Source organism: Pristis pectinata, chromosome 10 (genome assembly GCF_009764475.1).
Source record: "Pristis pectinata isolate sPriPec2 chromosome 10, sPriPec2.1.pri, whole genome shotgun sequence".
NCBI classification, from domain to species: domain Eukaryota; kingdom Metazoa; phylum Chordata; class Chondrichthyes; order Rhinopristiformes; family Pristidae; genus Pristis; species Pristis pectinata.
Window position 1 is genome coordinate 4,781,736 of NC_067414.1, and position 18,868 is coordinate 4,800,603.

At 45.0% G+C, this 18,868-nt stretch overlaps 1 protein-coding gene across 1 annotated transcript in view; it reads left to right on the forward strand.

Annotated features, from left to right (window-relative positions):
* LOC127575302 (CUB and sushi domain-containing protein 1-like) overlaps positions 1-18,868 on the forward strand; it is a 2,402,828-nt gene that overhangs the window by 2,255,936 nt on the left and 128,024 nt on the right. Inside the window, 1 exon segment of the mRNA XM_052025075.1 lies at positions 9,178-9,363. Within this exon segment, the coding sequence (XP_051881035.1) occupies positions 9,178-9,363 (186 nt within the window).

Below are 18,868 nucleotides of genomic sequence, written 5' to 3' on the forward strand. Positions count from 1 at the left end.
TGATAGAGTTGTATAAGATTATGAGGGGCATAGATAAAGTGGACAGCCAGCACCTATTCCCCAGGGCAACAATGGCTAATACCAGAGGACATCAGTCTAAGGTCAGAGGAGGAAAGTTTAGTGCGGATGTCAGAGGTGGGTGCGTGGAACGCACTGCCGGGGGTGGTGGTAGAGGCTGATACAATGGGGACATTTAAGATACTCGTAGGTAGGCACATGGAAGTAAGAAAAATGGAGGGTTATGGGCTGTGCAGGAGGGAAGGGTCGGATTGATCATGGAGGAGCTTTATATAGGTCGGCACAACATCGTGGGCCGCAGGGCCTGTACTGAACTGTACTGGTTAAAAAAAAATCTGTGAATACCAGTGCACAAAATAAATCGAACAAGTTGCGTTGAAGGTTCTCCACAAACTCTCTGCCAGTAGCCTTCTATCCCTCTCCCAGCTGTCTGCCCAATAAAAGGTGTCATGGAATTCCTGGATCTACACCTTAAATGTGTATTAATACCACCAGAACACAGCGTATCCATGCGTATAGACCCTGGTAATTAGATCGTTGATGATTCTGAGATGACTGACAAGGCATGAGACCCAGAGTGGAAGCCTGAGGAAGCTCTGAATTATTCATTGTGCTTTCTTCAACTCCGTGTCAGCTACCTCAGTTATGTTTTTATTCCAGTCGTATCACATCACCTCCGTTCCCGGAAAACGATAAGAGTCAGGAATCAAAACTGCTTGAGTACTCAGAAATACAAATTAGATTTCTTTCAGAAAATAATTTTCACAAGCAGTGTATGAATAAGAAAACATTTTGCACACCGCCCAACCAGTAGGTCATTGTTAATATTCCAAAGGCCAATGCAACATTTGCCAAATAAATTTTGTTTCAGCTCCCTCTACCCCCTTTCTAATAATCTAGTCTCTCTCTCTCTCTCTCTCCATTTCCTGCTCAATACCTAATATGACAGGTATTCACCCTTTATCACTCTGCTGCATTCCCAATGGCTTGGCTGTGATAAACCACTGAGTACAAAACTCAGGAGGTCCCAAGTGCAACGTGGCTATTATCGATTTGTTATTTTCAACAATAGTTTGGTGCACCTACAGCGCAATGTGAAGAGTGAGATAGAAAGCCTTCAGTAAGATGTGCCACTTCATAAGACCAATAAGATATAGGAGCAGAATTAGGCCATGCGGCCCATCGAGACTGCTCGGCCATTCAATCATGGCTGATTTTTTCTCATCCCCATTATCCCCCCTAACCAGTCAAGAATCTATCAATCTCTGTCTTAAATACACCCAATGACTTGGTCTCCACAGCCCTCTGTGGCACATTCACTACCCTCTGGCTGAAGAAATTCCTCCTCATCTCAGTTCTAAAGGGACGTCCCTTTATTCTGAGGCTGTGCCCTCGGATCCTAGACTCTCCCACTGATGGAAATGTCCTCTCCACATCCACTCTATCCAGGCCTTTCAGTATCCGGTAGGTTTCAATGAGATCCCCCCCTCATCCTTCTGAACTCCATCGGGTACAGGCCCAGAGACATCAAACGCTCCTCATACATTAAACCTTTCATCCCCGGGATCGTTCTTGTGAACCTCCTCTGGACCCTCTCCAGAACCCAGAACCAGCACATCCTTCCTTACCACTCCAGCTGTTTCAAACCCAACATTCACCATAACGTTGCTGGCTTCCAACATCTGCCAATAGTCCCATCCCTTCCTTTGTCACCCCCTATACAGAGCTGCTTTATCAAGAGAGAGGATGTGTTGAAGTTGTTAAATAATATTAAGACAGATAAATCTCCGGGGCCTGACGGGATTTTCCCCAGGCTGCTTCGAGAGGCGAGGGAGGAGATTGTTGAACCGCTGGTAAGGATCTTTGAGTCCTCGTTGTCCACGGGGATGGTGCCAGAGGATTGGAGGGTGGCGAATGTTGTCCCCTTGTTCAAAAAAGGTAATAGGGATAGGCCAGGGAATTACAGACTGGTGAGTCTCACGTCTGTGGTGGGTAAGCTGTTAGAAAGGATTCTAAGGGATAGGATTTATGAACACCTTGAGAATCATGGCCTGATTAGGGACAGCCAGCATGGCTTTGTGAAAGGAAGATCTTGCCTCACAAGCCTGATAGAGTTCTTTGAGGAGGTGACCAGGAAGATTGATGAGGGCAGTGCGGTGGATGTGGTTTACATGGATTTTAGTAAGGCATTTGATAAGGTTCCTCATGGTAGGCTTCTTCAGAAGGTCAGAGGCCAAGGGATCCAAGGAAGCTTGGCTGTGTGGATTAGGAATTGGCTTGCATGTAGAAAGCAGAGGGTTGTGGTGGAAGGAGTGCCCTCGGATTGGAGGGCAGTGACTAGTGGTGTCCCGCAGGGATCGGTTCTGGGACCTCTACATTTTGTGATATTTATAGATGACTTAGATGAGGGGGTGGAGGGCTGGGTTAGTAAGTTTGCAGACGACACTAAGATAGGCAGTGTTGTGGATAGTGTGGAGGGCTGGTTGAGCTTACAGAGGGATATTGATAGGATGCAGAGCTGGGCTGACAAGTGGCAGATGGAGTTCAATCCGGAGAAGTGTGAGGTGGTACACTTTGGAAGGACAAACTCCAGGGCAGAGTACTGGGTAAATGGCAAGGGACTTGGCAGTGTGGAGGAGCAGAGGGATCTGGGGGTTCATATTCACAGTTCATTGAAAGTTGCCTCACAGGTGGAAAGAGCAGTTAAGAAGGCCAATGGGATGTTGGCTTTCATAAATCACGGGATCGAGTTTAAGAGCCGCGAGGTGATGACGCAGCTTTACAAAACTCTAGTTAGGTCACACTTAGAGTACTGTGTTCAGTTCTGGTCGGCTCATTATAGGAAGGATGTGGAGGCGTTGGAGAGGGTGCAGAGGAGATTTACCAGGATGCTGCCTGGATTGGAGAGTATTGAATATGAGGAGAGTCTTAAGGTGCTAGGGCTTTATTCACTGGAAAGGAGGAGGATGAGAGGAGACATGATAGAGGTATATAAAATACTGAGAGGAATAGATAGAGTAGACAGTCAGCGCCTCCTTCCCAGGGCACCAATGCTCAAGACGAGAGGGCATGGCTTTAAGGTTATGGGTGGGAGGTTTTTCACCAGAGAGTGGTTGGTGCATGGAATGCACTGCCTGGGGTGGTGGTGGAGGCAGATACATTGGACAGGTTCAAGAGTTTGTTGGATAGGCATATGGAGGAACGTGAGATAGAGGGATATGCGGGAGGAAGGGGTTAGGTAGTGTGAGGGTGGTTTGATGGACGGCACAACATGGTGGGCCGAAGGGCCTGTTTTGTGCTGTATGGTTCTATGGTTCTATGGTAATCAATACCTTCTGGCATGGTAGTGTAGTGGTGAGCATGATGATATTACAGCGCCAGTGACCTGGGTTCAAGTCCGGCCACTGTCTGTAAGGAGTTTGTACGTTCTCCCCGTGTCTGCGTGGGTTTCCTCCGGTTGCTCCGGTTTCCTCCCACATTCCAAAGACGTACGGGTTAGGAAGTTGTGGGCATGCTATGTTGATGCCGGAAGCGTGGCGACACTTACGGGCTGCCCCCAGAACACTCTACGCAAAAGATGCATTTCACTGTGTGTTTCGATGTACATGTGACTAATATAGAAATCTTTCTCTTTTCTCTTATCTCCAGTATTTCACTGCCATTAATGCACAATACCTCCTTGACCTGTTTACCCGCAGCTAAGAGGGAATATGCCCAGGCCAACTTTGTGACTCACAGAGAATACCCTTGATACTCTCTTTTTGCTCCGAAGTTATGTTGTTTGTTCATATTGCCGAATCTCATTGCAAACCCACTTCTGAGAACACCACCTTCCTCTTCACCACAGCCCTCGGTTCTCTGTCACTTTACTTCCAATTTTTTTCTTTCTTTTCCAATCTTTTTATTAATTTTCAAATTAATACAGATTAATACATGTAACATCGGTGACTATACACATGATACAAGGAGATCGGGAGGACAATCATGACATATATAGTCATAAAGAATAAAAAATATATTCTCGGCCCCACAGTCTCTTAGTAAGCAAATATATTACAAAAAAAAATCAAAAAGGGAAAAAAAAGATTTATTGTATAAAAAAAAGAACCTCCAAATCAAAAAAAATTATGTAATAAATCGAAACAAACTAAAAAAAAATTTCAAAAGAAAAAAGAAACTGGACGGATATTTCTCGATGGATAAAGAGCATTATTATGTCGTCAAATCTGCTCCTCTACTTCCAATGTCTTTAAAGGTTTTGACCAAGCTAAGAGCTTACCTCTACCAAGAAGGTCTTAAATTTAACTGCTTCACTGTGATTCCAGCTGAAACTTCACATTCTTTGTCTAATGCACTGTTGATAAATTCCATCTGCGATGGGGCATCATTACCTGTAATTTGATCACCACTTTCCCTTGTTCCATTCTTATTCTGGGCTGTCTGTTCTCCCACTGTCTCAGGTAGTTGTATGACAGCTATTAAAACATAAGAGCATAGAACATAGAGCAGTACAGCTCAGGAACAGGCCCTTCAGCCCACGATGTTGTGCCAAACTAATTAAGCAAATGACACCTAATCCCTTCTACCTGCACGTGATCCCTATCCCTCCACTGTCTGCACATTCATGTGCCTGTCTAAGAGCCTCTTAAGTGCCTCTATTGTATCTGCCTCCACCCCCACCCCTGGCAGCGCATTCCAGGCACCCACCACTCTCTGTCTAAAAAAAAACTTGACCAGCACATCTCCTTTGAACTCCCCCCCCCCCCCCCCCCCCTCAATTTAAGTGCATGCCCTCCAGTATTAGACATTTTGACCCTGGGAAAAAGATACCAGCTGTCTTCTCTATCGATGCCTCTCCTTATTTTATAAACCTCTGTCAGGTCTCCCCTCAGCCTTCACCACTCCAGAGAAAACAGCCCAAGTTTGTCCAACCTCTCCTTATAGCACATGCCCTCTAATCCAGGCAGCATCCTGGTGAACCTCTTCTGAACCCTTTGCATAGCCTCCATCCTTCCTATAATGAGGTGACCAGAATTGAATTCAATACTCCAAATGCAGCCTAACCAGAGTCTTATAAAGCTGACTCTCGAACTTAGTGCCTCGATGAATAAAGGTAAGTGTGCCATATGCCTTCTTTACCACCCTATCCAACCTGTGCAGTCACTTTCAGGGAGCTATGGGTTTGGACCCCAAGATCCCTCTGTACCTCAATGCTCTTAAGGGTCCTGCCATCAACAGTGCACTGTAGTGTAACTATTGAAGTCTTATTTTCCATGTTTAATGGAAGCTGCAGCCTGTAAACCACATCTTCTGGTGCCTATGAGTTGGTGCCTCCCAAGATGACCTAAACATTGGTCTGTTTGGGTGGAGACAGTGCACCCTGAATTCTGAGTGGCTCCTGGATCTCCTCACAGCCCAACGCTGGGATCCTTTCAAAACCACAGTGTGAGAATCTTTATGCAGTCTGCCCCAAGGATCATTGGTACATGCTCATGGCCCAGACCATTGACAGGAAGCTAGATCACTCTATCTCTCAAAAGAGCCTGTTCATTCCAAACACCCATTACTGAGGGCATCCCTTCTGCACCCATGTCCAACCTCAGGTGACCGTTTCGCAGGACACCTGCGCTCCGTCCGTAACCGTGATCTGCATCTCCCCACTGCCGGTCACTTCAACTCCCCCTCCCACACCATCACTGATATGTCAGTCCTCGGCCTCCTCCACTGCCGGGAGAATTCCAAATGCAAACTGGAGGAACAGCAGCTCATTTTCTGTCTTGGAACCTTGCAGCCTGACGGCATCAACATTGAATTCTCCCACTTTAGGTCATCCCCACACCCCTTCCTCACACCCCCCCCCACCCCACACCCCCCACCCCACCCCACACCACACCCCCCCCCACCCCACACCACGCTTCTTCTCTTCTTCCCTTTCACAGCCTCTTTTTCCCCTCTCTCTCCTTCCCTCTGACCCATCCCCCAGTGGATCTGCTCTCCCCTCCTCCCCCGCACCTGCCCATCACTATCTCTTACCTGCATCTACCTATCACCACCCTGTGCCCACCCCGCCTCCCCTCTTTTGTCCACCTATCACTGCTCTGCTTTTCCCTCTTATATATCGGGCTTCCCCTTTTCCTATCTTCAGTCCTGAAGAAGGGTCCTGACCCAAAACGTTGACCGCCTGCTTTTCTCCACGGATGCTGCCTGGCCTGCTGAGTTCCTCCAGCATCTAGATGCTGTCAGTGGTAGGGAGGGCTGTGTCCACCACTCTCTGCAACCTGTTACATTCCTGTGCATTGGAATTACCAGGCCATGATGCATCCGGTCAGGATACTTTCAACAGTGCATCTGTAGGAAACAAGACACGATCTCGTGCAGCTTCAAGCGTCACACGGGATTTCCAACTGTGCAGATACCAGAGCAAGGAAGCTCAATCCTGTGGTGTAGTCTCAGACCAGCACTGCAGAGTTTGCTTCAAGGAACAGTGCCTTCATTTTAATAACCAAGTTTGCCAGATATGCTTTGTTTGCCCAATAACACCCAACACAAATATCAAATATCTGCTGAAATGCTTGGCTCTGTCCCTTGCTACTGCTGACAAGACTCTTGTTTCGCTTCAGCTAAGTTTTCATGAAAACCGTCACAATCCAGAACTTTTAGGCATAGCTTGAAACTATTCTCAACTTAGGAATTTGAAATCTGGATTTACAGGCTCAAAGATTGGAAACGTTGCATCATGCATAATGTGATAAATATTTGAGAACCTTGATAGTATCAGTCCTTTTCTATAATTTATTTGAATCAAGTAAGTTGAGATGACTTTTACAGTTTCTGCACACCTCTGTGTCCACTTATTCTGTACTACAATGCAATGACTGTAACCTGCAGGTCCAGAGGGGCAATTTTATAATCTATTGATGGCAGTATTATATGGGGCAAACATTCCTCTAATTTTCATGATTTCCAGTTGTTCTCCTGTTATGCAGCTTTCATGAGTCAGAAGTTTTATTAATGTACCAGGTACAATTATCAAGGATCGAAAAAACCCTGCAATTTCAGGAAGTTTCAAATAAAAACCAAAAATGCTGGAAAAATACTCAGCAGGTCAGGCAGCATCATTGCGACTAGAATATAAAAGCAGTGATGTAATGCTGAGGCTTTATAAGGCATTGGTCAGACCGCATTTGGAACACTGTGAGCAATTTTGGGCCCCGTATCTAAGGAAGGATGTGCTGGCCCTAGAGAGGGTCCAGAGGAGGTTCACAAGAACAATCCCAGGAATGAAAGGCTTAACATATGAGGAGTGTTTGATGTCTCTGGGCCTGTACTCGATGGAGTTCAGAAGGATGAGGGGGGATCTCATTGAAACCTCCCGGATACTGAAAGGCCCGGATAGACTGGACGTGGAGAGGGTGTTTCCATTACTAGGAGAGTCTAGGATCCGAGGGCACAGCCTCAGAATAAAGAGACGTCCCTTTAGACCTGAGATGAGGAGGAATTTCTTCAGCCAGAGGGTGTTGAATCTGTGGAATTTCTTGCCACAGAGGCTGTGGAGGCCAAGTCATTGGGTGTATTTAAGGCAGAGATTGATATGTTCTTGATTGGTAAGGGGGTTAAGGGTTACAGGGAGAATGGGGTTTAAAAAAAAATCAGCCATGATAGAATAGCGGAGCAGACTTGATGGGCTGAATGGTCTAATTTTACTCTTATATCTTATGGAAGAGACACACACAAGGTTTCAGGTCCATGGCCCTTAGATCTGACGAAGTTCTGACCTGAAACTTTCGAGAGATGCTGCCTCACCTGCTGAGGTTTCCCGACATCTGTCAAAGGCAATGACTTCACAACTTTGAGCCTTTCAACTGAAGAAAGAGCCAATAGTATAGTAGGTCCCAGAATTCAGCAATATTCTGTGAAGGTGTGATGGAAGCCCAAGGAAATGCCAAAGCTCCCTGGAATATTGGAGGAAGAGTTTCTGGGAATACTGCAGAAATGGATGAGAGATAGGAATGCTGATACCTGGCAGTAATGGAAGACTATCTGGTGGAACACGATGGCCAAGGAAATGGAACCCATTTTTCCCTTTCAACTGTCTTTAACCACCTCTGCCAAAGCCACCACCAGCCAACGTTACATTAGCCACAATGCCATCTGTGTCTATCTTGTCTCAAAGCTAATAAGGGTGCAGCTTCTTTGAACTAATGGGCAGATATCACTGGATTATGGATTCACCATTCCATTACAGGTTCTCCTTGCCTGTGGCTGGTGTGTCCGAATGTATTATGTATCCATTGACGCACTGTTAATGAGTATGGTGACTGAGAGACTTACTTTCAAACTCCCACTCATAAAATAAATGTTACCTCATACGACACCTCAAAATTTATTGGTAAAGTAGATTCAAAGTTTTCTACTGAGCTTCAAGATGCTTCAGTTGAACATAGGCAACCAAAATAATGAGCCAACTTTGGAAAAAATCTCAATAAGAAATATTTGTTTTCAGATCACAAACAACAAAATTATGGATGCTGCTTGCAAGAATTGTTGAGTATCTCAGCACTTCAAGGTGTGAATTATAAAATAGATTCAGAAATCAAAGAAAATGGTCTTTGGACTGCTGTAGGCTTGGTAGAAAAAATGCTGACTACAGTCAGTGGAGCAGACCAGGCAGTTGACACATCAGTCTTTGATCTGGAGCTCTGGGGAGGTGGGGGAGTTCTGGGACTCATTAAATGATTTACGTGTCCCATTCCAGAAGTGCCATTAAATGCCAGGACACCCACAAAGAAGCTGGTCCAAAACAATGGGTGGCTCTTAAGCAGTGCGATTGTCGATCCTTTTAACTCTCAAGGAGACACAAGAGATTGCGGATGCTGGAATCTGGAGCCACAGACAATCTGCTGGAGGAACCCAGCAGATCGAGCAGCATCTGTGAGGGGTGGGGGAAGTGGGAGGAATTTTGACATTTTGATCTGAGACTCTGCGTCAATCCTGTGGCGTCCCAGAAACCCCCTGCTCCCTGCAGCCCCATGAGATGTGGAACACTCATGGTTCTTCCTGACATTCTTTTCATAAGTGAAAGGGTTTTGAGTACCTCCAAAGCAAAGAGGCAAATGAGTCAGGTTCAAGGTGAAATTTAAGATGCTTCTTATCTTTCAGCCATCAAATGTGGTATCCCGAGAACCCCTGGAAATGGTTCGGTGTTCGGCAGGGACTACAGCATGGGCAGTAAGATCAACTACCGGTGCAATGAGGGCTTCACACTGGAATCTGGTCATCAAACTACAGCTGTTTGCAGGGAAGATGGAAAATGGAGTAATAACTGGAAGACCCCACAATGTAAACGTGAGTTTTTACTTTCACTGCAGATCGTGCATGCAATGTCTGAGGAGAGAATATTTAGTTTTATCGTTCTTTGCTCAGAAACATACAGAGTAGAGTCACACAGCACAGAAACAGGCCCTTCAGCCCAACTGGTCCATGCCAACCAAGATGCCTCATCCCAGCTAGTCCCATTTGCCAGCGTTTGGCCCATAACTTTCTAAATCTTTCCAATCCATGTGCCTGTCCAACTATCTTTTAAATGTTGTTGTACCTGCCTCAACCACTTCCCCCGGCAGCTGATTCCACGTACATACCATGCTTTGTGTAAAAAAGTTGCCCCTCAAGTTCCTCCTAAATCTTTCGCCTCTCACCTTAAACCTACGCCCTCTAGTTCTCGATGCCCCAATACTTTACAACCCGAATAATTTACAATCCAAGTTAACGTCGGAAAACAGGAGCAGGAGCAGGCTACCCGGACCTGCAAGCCTACTAAGATATCTTTATTCAACATAGCATGCCCACAACTTCCTAACCCGTACATCTTTGGAATGTGGGACGAAACCGGAGCACCCGGAGGAAACCCACGCAGACACGGGGAGAACGTACAAACTCCTTACAGACAGCGGCCGGAATTGAACCCGGGTCGCTGGCACCGTAAAGCGTTATGCTAACCGCTGCACTACCATGCCTGCTCCGCCTTTGATCAAGGTCATGGCTGATCTTCTACCTCAGTGCTATTTTTCAAACTATTCCCTTATCCCTGGATTTCCCTGACACACAGGGATCTATTGCCGTCAGTTTTGAATGATCACAAGGACTAAGCTTCTGCAGCCTTCTGTGTCGAGAATTCCAAAGGTTCAGCACTCCCTGAGTGAAGAGGTTTCTCCTAATCTCAATCATAAATGACCTACTTCTTATACTCAGACTGTTTCCCTTATCCTTGGGCACTCAGGGGAAACATGTTTTTTGCATCTACTCTTTCGGACATTTGTAAGTTTCAATTAAGTTCCTTTTCTTTCTTCTAAACTCTAAAGAATACAGTTCCAGTCCACTCCATCTCTTCATATATGGCAAACCTGCCATCCCTGAAACCAGTCTCATCAAACGTTACTCTTTCGATCGCAAGTGTACCTTTCTTGACAAAATAGACCAAGACCATACACCATACTCTCAGGCTTTGTCGGGTGATTATAAATTGACTGGTTTCAAGAGTAATCAAGGCTTTTTCTTTCTTGTTCTCCAACGAGACTATGAAACTCTTGGTGTGAAGCAGGTGCCTTGTCCATTTTAATACTTTGACAAAATACTTTGACATCCACTTTAATATTTCTTCAGTTTGAGGCCTTCTGAGATCTGGGATACATTTTCTGAAGCTCTTGTGTCCATTCAACTCAGGTCATATAAATGGGGGTCTTATTAAGTTTATCAGACCTACATATTTAACCATCCCTCACTGGATAACTCTTTAAGGCAGCTGGTACAGTTTGGATGGCCTCTTTCTATCAGAGATTCATAGACACATGGAATTGTGCGGGGCACAGAAAAGGTTGCTCAGCCCTGTTCGAGTCTCTGTTGGCTGCGAGTAGAGCAATTCAGTAAATCCCAATTCTCTCATCCTCCCTCTCCCAGCAAATTATTCTCCCAAGGATTCTGTACTGGAGAAATTCTGTCACACTGCAACAATTATTTCTGCTGTACAATAACATTTTATCTGTCATTTCTTTTCCCTAAATTGATTCTTATTCCCTCAAGATGAGTTTTTCCCAATGAATTTCTCGATCCTCCTTTGTAAACATTACTATGGTCCAATATAATGCAAAACAATTGCAAAATGCAACCAATTAGTTTGCAAGCAACACACACAAAATACTGGAGGAACTCATCAGGTCAAGCAGCATCTATGGAGAGAGATAAACAGTCGATGTTTCAGTTCGAGATCCTTCATCTGGACTGGCTAAGTTCCCCTTCCCAGTCCAGATGAAGGGTCTCGACCCAAAACGTCGACTGTTTATTTCCCTCCGTAGATGCTGCCTGACCTGCTGAGTTCCTCCAGCAGTTTGTGTGTGTTGCTCCAGATTCCAGCTTCTGTAGAATCTCTTGTGTCTCCAATTACTTTGCATGTGCAGAGCACTCGGATAAATTCTATCCCATTCCACCAAGCTGCCAATCTCCAATCTTCTCACCAGTACCATGGGGCCAAGATGCCACTCTCTGGGGAAACCCGATGCAACACGTTTCAGAAAGACAGAGCAAGAAGGGTAACGATCCAATTAATTTTTGAAAAGCATAATGGCATTTCAACTAATTTTAACACAGAAATAAAATCAGGATGGATTGAGATTGAGGATATGAATAAATTGGTAAATTATGTTGATAAATTGATTTGTAATTGTCACATGTTACCGAGGTACAGTGAAAAACATGTTTTGCATGCCTTCCATACAGATCATCTCATTACAAAGTACATCCAGGTAGAACAAGATAAAATAATCACAGAATGCAGAATAAAGTGTTCCGGTTGCAGAGAAAGTTCATTGCAGGCAGACAAAAAGGTGCAAGGTCATAACGAGGTAGATTGTGAGGTCAAGAGTCCATCTTATCGTACTATATTCAATAGTCTTATAACAGTGGGATAAAAGCTGTCCTTGAGCCTGGTGGTACGTGCTTTCAGGCTTTTGGATTTTCTGCCCGATGGGAGGGGGGAGAAGAGAGAATATCCGGGGTGGGTGGGGTCTTTGTTAATGTTGGCTGCTTTACTGAGGCAGCAAGAAGTGTAGACAGAGTCCATGGAGAGGAGGCTGGTTCCCATGATGTGCTGAGCTGTGTCCACAACTCCCTGCAGTTTCTTGTGAACTCTGTATTGTTCTAATTTTAGTGTATTTGCTGAAGCGAGCACATGTGAATATTCAGCAAGCGCCACCGAGTACTGGAAGGAAAATGGAGAAAGAAGTATGAGGTGTTTCACAAAATAGATAAAAGGGTGAAAAGTAACAATGAACTGCTTCAACTAAGAGTTTGGGGAAGGGAGAAGAGAGAATGGTGCTTTTACTCTCCTGCACCAGATTCTGGTTTTATCCAGTTAAATACAAGAAGCCCAAAGAAAGAGGAATTACTGTTAGATTAACTATAGACTAATAAAACAAAATAGGTTAGTAAATAATGAAGAACCTTATACGGGACCAAAGTAATGTTTGCAAAAAAAAATCCAGAAATAGATTGGTAAAATCTCATCTTGAGGCAATAAGAATGAATCAAAGAAAAAGAAACTACAAAAAAAATGAAATGCAATGAGGAATAGCTGGAAAGCCGATAAATTGACTTTAGAACTTTATTTAAAATTCCATTTAAGAAAATAAAAGTTAGACACTAATGAATAAAACACGAACAAAGAGATAAAAGTTAAAATGAAATGACAGGATAACATCCTCTAAATAAATTGAAAGGATAACACGGAGATTTGGAAGAAAATCAAAACATTATAAGAGCAACCAGGGACTGCAAGTTAGGTCTAAAGGAATACAATAAATTCCTTAAGGTATTTTAAACATGCATAAACAAAAAAAAAACTATTTGGGGATAGAAGCGCTGCAGAATACTTGAGCTAACTTCACAGCAGTAAAGTGGCAAAAATGTTGACGAGGTATCTTGATTTAGTATTTACCAGAGACCAACAACATGGACAGAGCATTTCAAAAGGAAAAAGATATCAGTGGCTCTTCAGGTAGAAGAAGGTGAGTGGTTTGAGGGCAGGTGTGTGGGCAGGATAGGTGAGGTGGGGTCTGCTGCAGGGAGGAGGAAGAAATCACTAAAGTTAGAACAGATGCAAGTTCTGGCCCCGATTTATATTCATTCAAATGAAAAAAAAGTCTTTGGGAGAGGGAATTAGAAACCTAGAAACATAGAAAAACTACAGCACAATTCAGGTCCTTTGGCCCACAAAGCTGTGCCGAACATATCCCTACCCTAGAAATTACTAGGCTTACCCATGGCCCTCTATTTTTCTCAGCTCCATGTACCTATCCAACAGTCTCTTAAAAGACCCTATCGTATCCGCCTCCACCACCATTGCCGGCAGCCCATTCCACACACTCACCACTCTCTGAGTAAAAAACTTACCCCTGACATCTCCTCTGTACCTACTCCCCAGCACCTTAAACCCGTGTCCTCTTGTGGCAACCATTTCAGCCCTGGGGAAAAGCCTCTGACTATCTACCCAATCAATGCCTCTCATCATCTTATTAAGATTAAGATTGAGATATCTTTATTAGTGACATGTACATCAAAACCTCTATCAGGTCCCCCCTCATCCTCCATCGCTCCAAGGAGAAAACACCGAGTTCCCTCAACCTGCTTTCATAAGGCATGCTCCACAATCCAGGCAACATCCTTGTAAATCTCCTCTGCACCCTCTCTATGGCTTCCACATCCTTCCTGTAGTGAGGTGATCAGTACTGAGCACAGTACTCCAAGTGGGGTCTGACCAGGGTCCTATATAGCTGCAGCATTACCTCTTGGCTCCTAAATTCAATTTCACGGTTGATGAAGGACAATACACCATATGCCTTCTTAACCAGAGAGTCAACCTGTGCATCTGCTTTGCCAGAGTATTGGTATTGATTTATTATTGTCACTTGTACCGAGGTACAGTGAAAAACTTGTGTTGCATACCGATCGTACAGATCAATTCATTACACAGTGCAGTTACCTTGAGTTAGTACAGAGTACATTGAGGTAGTACAGGTAAAAACAATAACAGTACAGAGTAAAGTGTCACAGCTACAGAGAAAGTGCAGTGCAGTAAGGTGCAAGGTCACAACAAGGTAGATCGTAAGGTCAGAGTCCATCTCATCATATAAGGGAACTGTTCAATAGTCTTATCACAGTGGGGTAGAAGCTGTCCTTAAGTCTGGTGGTACGTGCCCTCAGGCTCCTGTATCTTCTACCTGATGGAAGAGGAGAGAAGAGAGAATGACCCAGGTGGGTGGGGTCTTTGATTATGCTGGCTGCTGCACCAAGACAGCAAGAGGTATAGACAGAGTCCATGGAGGGGAGGCTGGTTTCTGTGATGTGCTGGGCTGTGTCCACAACTCTCTGCAGTTTCTTGTGGTCCTGGGCAGAGCAGTTGCCGTACCAAGCCGTGGTACATCCAGATAGGATGCTTTCTATGGTGCATCGATAAAAGTTGGTGAGAGTCAAAGGGGACAAACCGAATTTCTTTAGCCTCCTGAGGAAGTAGAAATGACAGTTCATCCTAAACACGGAAGAAATCTGTGGAACTACAGGCTAGTTAATTTAGCGGTTAGAATTGTGAAGCAGAGATAGAGACACAGGAGATGGCAGATGCCGGAATCTGGAGCAACGCACAAGACACTGGAGGAACTCAGCGGGTCAGGCAGCACCTGTGGAGGGAAATGGACAGTCGATGTTTCGGGTTGAGACCCTTCATCTGGAGCGAAAGAGTAGCAGGGAGATAGCTGATATAAAGAGGTGAGGGGAAGGGGAGGGGCAAGAGCCGGCAGGTGATGGGTGGATCCAGGTGAGGAGGGGTGATGGGCAGATGGGGGAGGGGAGAGTGGGAATGGTGACAGAGGCTCGGAGGTGAGAGGTGGAGGTGACAGGGGGAAGCAGATGGTGGGATCTGATAGGAGAGGACGGTGGAGCCTGGAACCAAAGAAGGGAGGTGGGGAGGGCAGATGGGAACAGTGGGGGGGGGGGAGGGGACCCAGTGGGAGGGGTATGTGGGTGATGGGCAGATAGAGTGGGTGGGGGAGGGGAAAACAGTGGGTAATGGGGGCTGGGGATGTGTGTAGGAAGACCTGGGAAGATCAGGAGGGAGAAAGGGGACAGAGGGGGAGCAGTGTTGATGCAGTTGGGTTGCAGAGATGTTGTATCAGAGTACCATGCACATTTCTGGCCCCTGCTTTATAGAAAAACTATAACAGTGTTGCAGAGAGTTGGGGAAAGATTTATCCAATGGTAACAGAACTGGAAAGGAGTGGGATTGGAGAGAAGTCTTTAAAACCAGAGTAGATGATGAAACCATTTCCAGATGTGCAGGAACCTAAAGCCATAAGTCATTAATATAAAGCATGGAGCTAAGAAATCAAATGGGGAATGGAGGGGAAACTTATTTGCCCAAGGATTGGGTAGAATGTGGAACTCGCTCCCCTCAGGTGTGGCTGAGAGAAATACGAGGGAGAAGAAAACAGGATGATATGTGAATGGGTCACATCAGGAGTGTTGGAGAAACATGTGGTAAACAATCGCCAGTGTCGATATCAAGGCCAAATGATTTATTCATGTGCTTCAGCTCTGTCTACACTTCTCGCTGCCTCGGCAAAGCAGCCAGCATAATCAAAAACTCCACCCACCCCAGACATTCTCTCTTCTCCCCCCTCCCATTGGGCAGAAGATACAAACGCCTGAAAGCACGTACCACCAGCCTCAAGGACAGCTTCTATCCAGTTGTTATAAGACATTTGAATAGTCCCCTAGAACGATAAGATGGACTCTTGACTTCACAACTTACCTCATCATGGCCTTGCACCTTATTGTCTGCCTGCATGGAGTCATAGAGCACTACAGCACAGAAACAGGCCTTTTGGCCCATCTGGTCCGGGCCACCCTAGTTTTCTGCCTAGTCCCATCTACCTGCTTCTGGACCATAGCCCTCCATACTTCTCTCATTCATGCACCTCTCCAAACTTCTCTTAAATGTTAAAATTGAACCCGCATCCACCACTTCCGCTGGCAGCTCGTTCCACACTCGCACCACCCTCTGAGTGAAGAAGTTCCCCCTTAGATTCACCTTTCACCCTTCACCCTAAACCTATGACCTCTACATCTGGTCGCACCCAACCTGAGGGGAAAAAGCCTGCGTATATTCACCCTATCTATACCCCTCATAATTTTGCACTTTCTCTGTAACTGTAACACTATATTCTGCATTCTGTTATTGTTTTCCCTTGTACTACCTCGATGTACTGATATGATGAAATGATCTGTATGGACGGCATGCAAAACAAAGTTTTTCACTGTACCTCAGTACATGTGACAATAATAAACCAATTTACCAATTTTGATTTAATTGACCAATTTAGTTCATTTTTGTTCTCCCCCAATTCGAGCTGACATTCATCACCAGCTCCTTTAGTTTATAAAGGCAACCTCCCCATCCTGCTTTCATTCATATCCTTGCCAGGCAACTACTGGCACTCTCTTCCTACTCCTTGTGACTTGTTCCTTCCTACTCCATTTCTTTCTCCTGCATAGATCCTGGTGGTCATGGAAGTGGAGGAACAGAGGGCTCTTGGGGTCCACGTCCACAGATCCCTCAAGGTTGCCGCTCAGGTCGATAGCATTGTTAAGAAGGCATATGTTGTGTTGGCCTTCATTACTCGGGGTATTGAGTTCAAGAGCCGCAAGGTGATGTTGCAGCTCTATAGCACTCTGGTTAGACCACACTTGGAATATTGTGTTCAGTTCTGGTCACCTCATTATCGGAAGGATGTGGAAGCTTTAGAGAGGGTGCAGAGGAATTTACCAGGATGTTGCCTGGATTGGAGAGCATGTCTTATGAGGATAGGTTGAGTGAGCTCGGGCTTTTCTCTTTGGCGAGAAGGAGGATGAGAGGTGACTTGATAGAGGTGTACAAGATGATAAGAGGCATAGATCGAGTGGACAGTCAGAGACTTTTTCCCAGGGCGACAATGGCTAACACGAGGGGGCATAATTTTAAGGTGATTGGAGGAAGATGTAAGGGGGATGTCAGGGGTAAGTTTTTTACACAGAGAGTGGTGGGTGCGTGGAACGCACTGCTGGCAGAGGTTGTGGGGGCAGATACATTAGGGACATTTAAGAGACTCTTAGACACATGAATGACAGAGAAATGGAGGGCTATGTGGGAGGGAAGGGTTAGATAGATCTTAGAGCAGGATAAAATGTTGGCACAACATTGTGGGCCGAAGGGCCTGTACTGTGCTGTAGTGTTATATGTTCTATGAAGTGCAGCAGGTAGGAACTTCTGGCCTTGTGAAAATTTCAACCTACACCATGCAGAAGTTTCAAACCCTTTCAGCAGTGTTTATTATCAGAATCTAACCGAGGATGCTTGAATTCTGAGATACTTTCCTTCACTGTCAACTAGTTCCACATTCTACCCACCCCTTCTTAAATTCCCCTTTTGATCCATCAGTTACTTGTTGGAACTTGGCTTAATCTCCTTTATAGAGGAATCAAGGATCAAATTTGAAGGCAGAATATAAGGTTAATGGCAGGACTCTTAGCAATGTGGAGGAACAGAGGGATCCACGTCCAAAGATCCCTCAAGGTTGCCGCACAAGTCAATAGGGTTGTTAGGAAGACATATGGTGTGTTGGCCTTCATTAGTCATGGTAGTGAGTTCAAGAGCCACCAGGTAATGTTGCAGCTCTATAGAACTCTGGTTAGGCCACACTTGGAGTATTATGTTCAGTTCTGGTTGCCTCATTACAGGAAGGATGTGGAAGCTTTAGAGAGGGTGCAGAGGAGATTTACCAGGATGCTGCCTGGATTGGAGAGCATGTCTTATGAGGATAGGTTGAGTGAGCTCGGGCTTTTCTCTTTGGAGAGAAGGAGGATGAGAGGTGACTTGATAGAGGTGCACAAGATGATAAGAGGCACATGTTGAGGGGACAGTCATTTTCCCAGGACGAAAATGGCTAACGCAAGGGGGTATAATTTTAAGGCGATTGGAGGACGGTATAAGGGGGATGTCAGGGGTAAGTTTTTTACACAGAGAGTGGTGGGTGCGTGGAACGCAATGCCGGCGGAGGTGGTGGGGGCAGACACATTAGGGACATTTAAGAGACTCTTAGAATAGGCATGAATGTTAGAAAAGTGGAGGGCTATGTGGGAGGGAAGGGTTAGACAGATCTCAGAGGAGGATAAAATGTCGGCACAACATTGTGGGCAGAAGGTCCTGTACTGAGCTGTAATGTTCCATGTTCAAGCCTTCCTTGATTCTCATTTCTTCTATCATTTTTTTCCCATCTCCTTTGATATGGAGGTCAGAACTGTGCACTAACATAACATCTTTGTGATTCCGTTCTATTTCTTTCTGTCCCTGATTTGGATTCTATTTCTTTAAGATGAATATGTCAAAGTAAATAAAGTTGTTAACATTTTTTGGATCACTATATTGTGTACAGGCTATCAGTTGGCAGGCGACAAGCAAGACAGGTTCACAGAAAGGTTACACAAAATAAAAAATTAAACAGTCTGCTTCCTGCTTAATCACCTTCAAAGTGCTCATTTTCCATCAGTGATGTGGATTGGTTGGGGCAAGCTTTCTTTGAATGGCAGAATAGAATATTTTTCTCCATAATGAGGAATCTTGCACCAGAATCATATTCTCGGAAATCAAATTTCTCTCTGTTCGTGAGTGATTGATCCAGCAGAAAAATACCTCTCTCTCTTTCGCTGAGAAATTTGGAGCTTTTCAACAGCGAGTTGCTTTATAGTTTTTGGTGTTCAACAAATCAAAAAG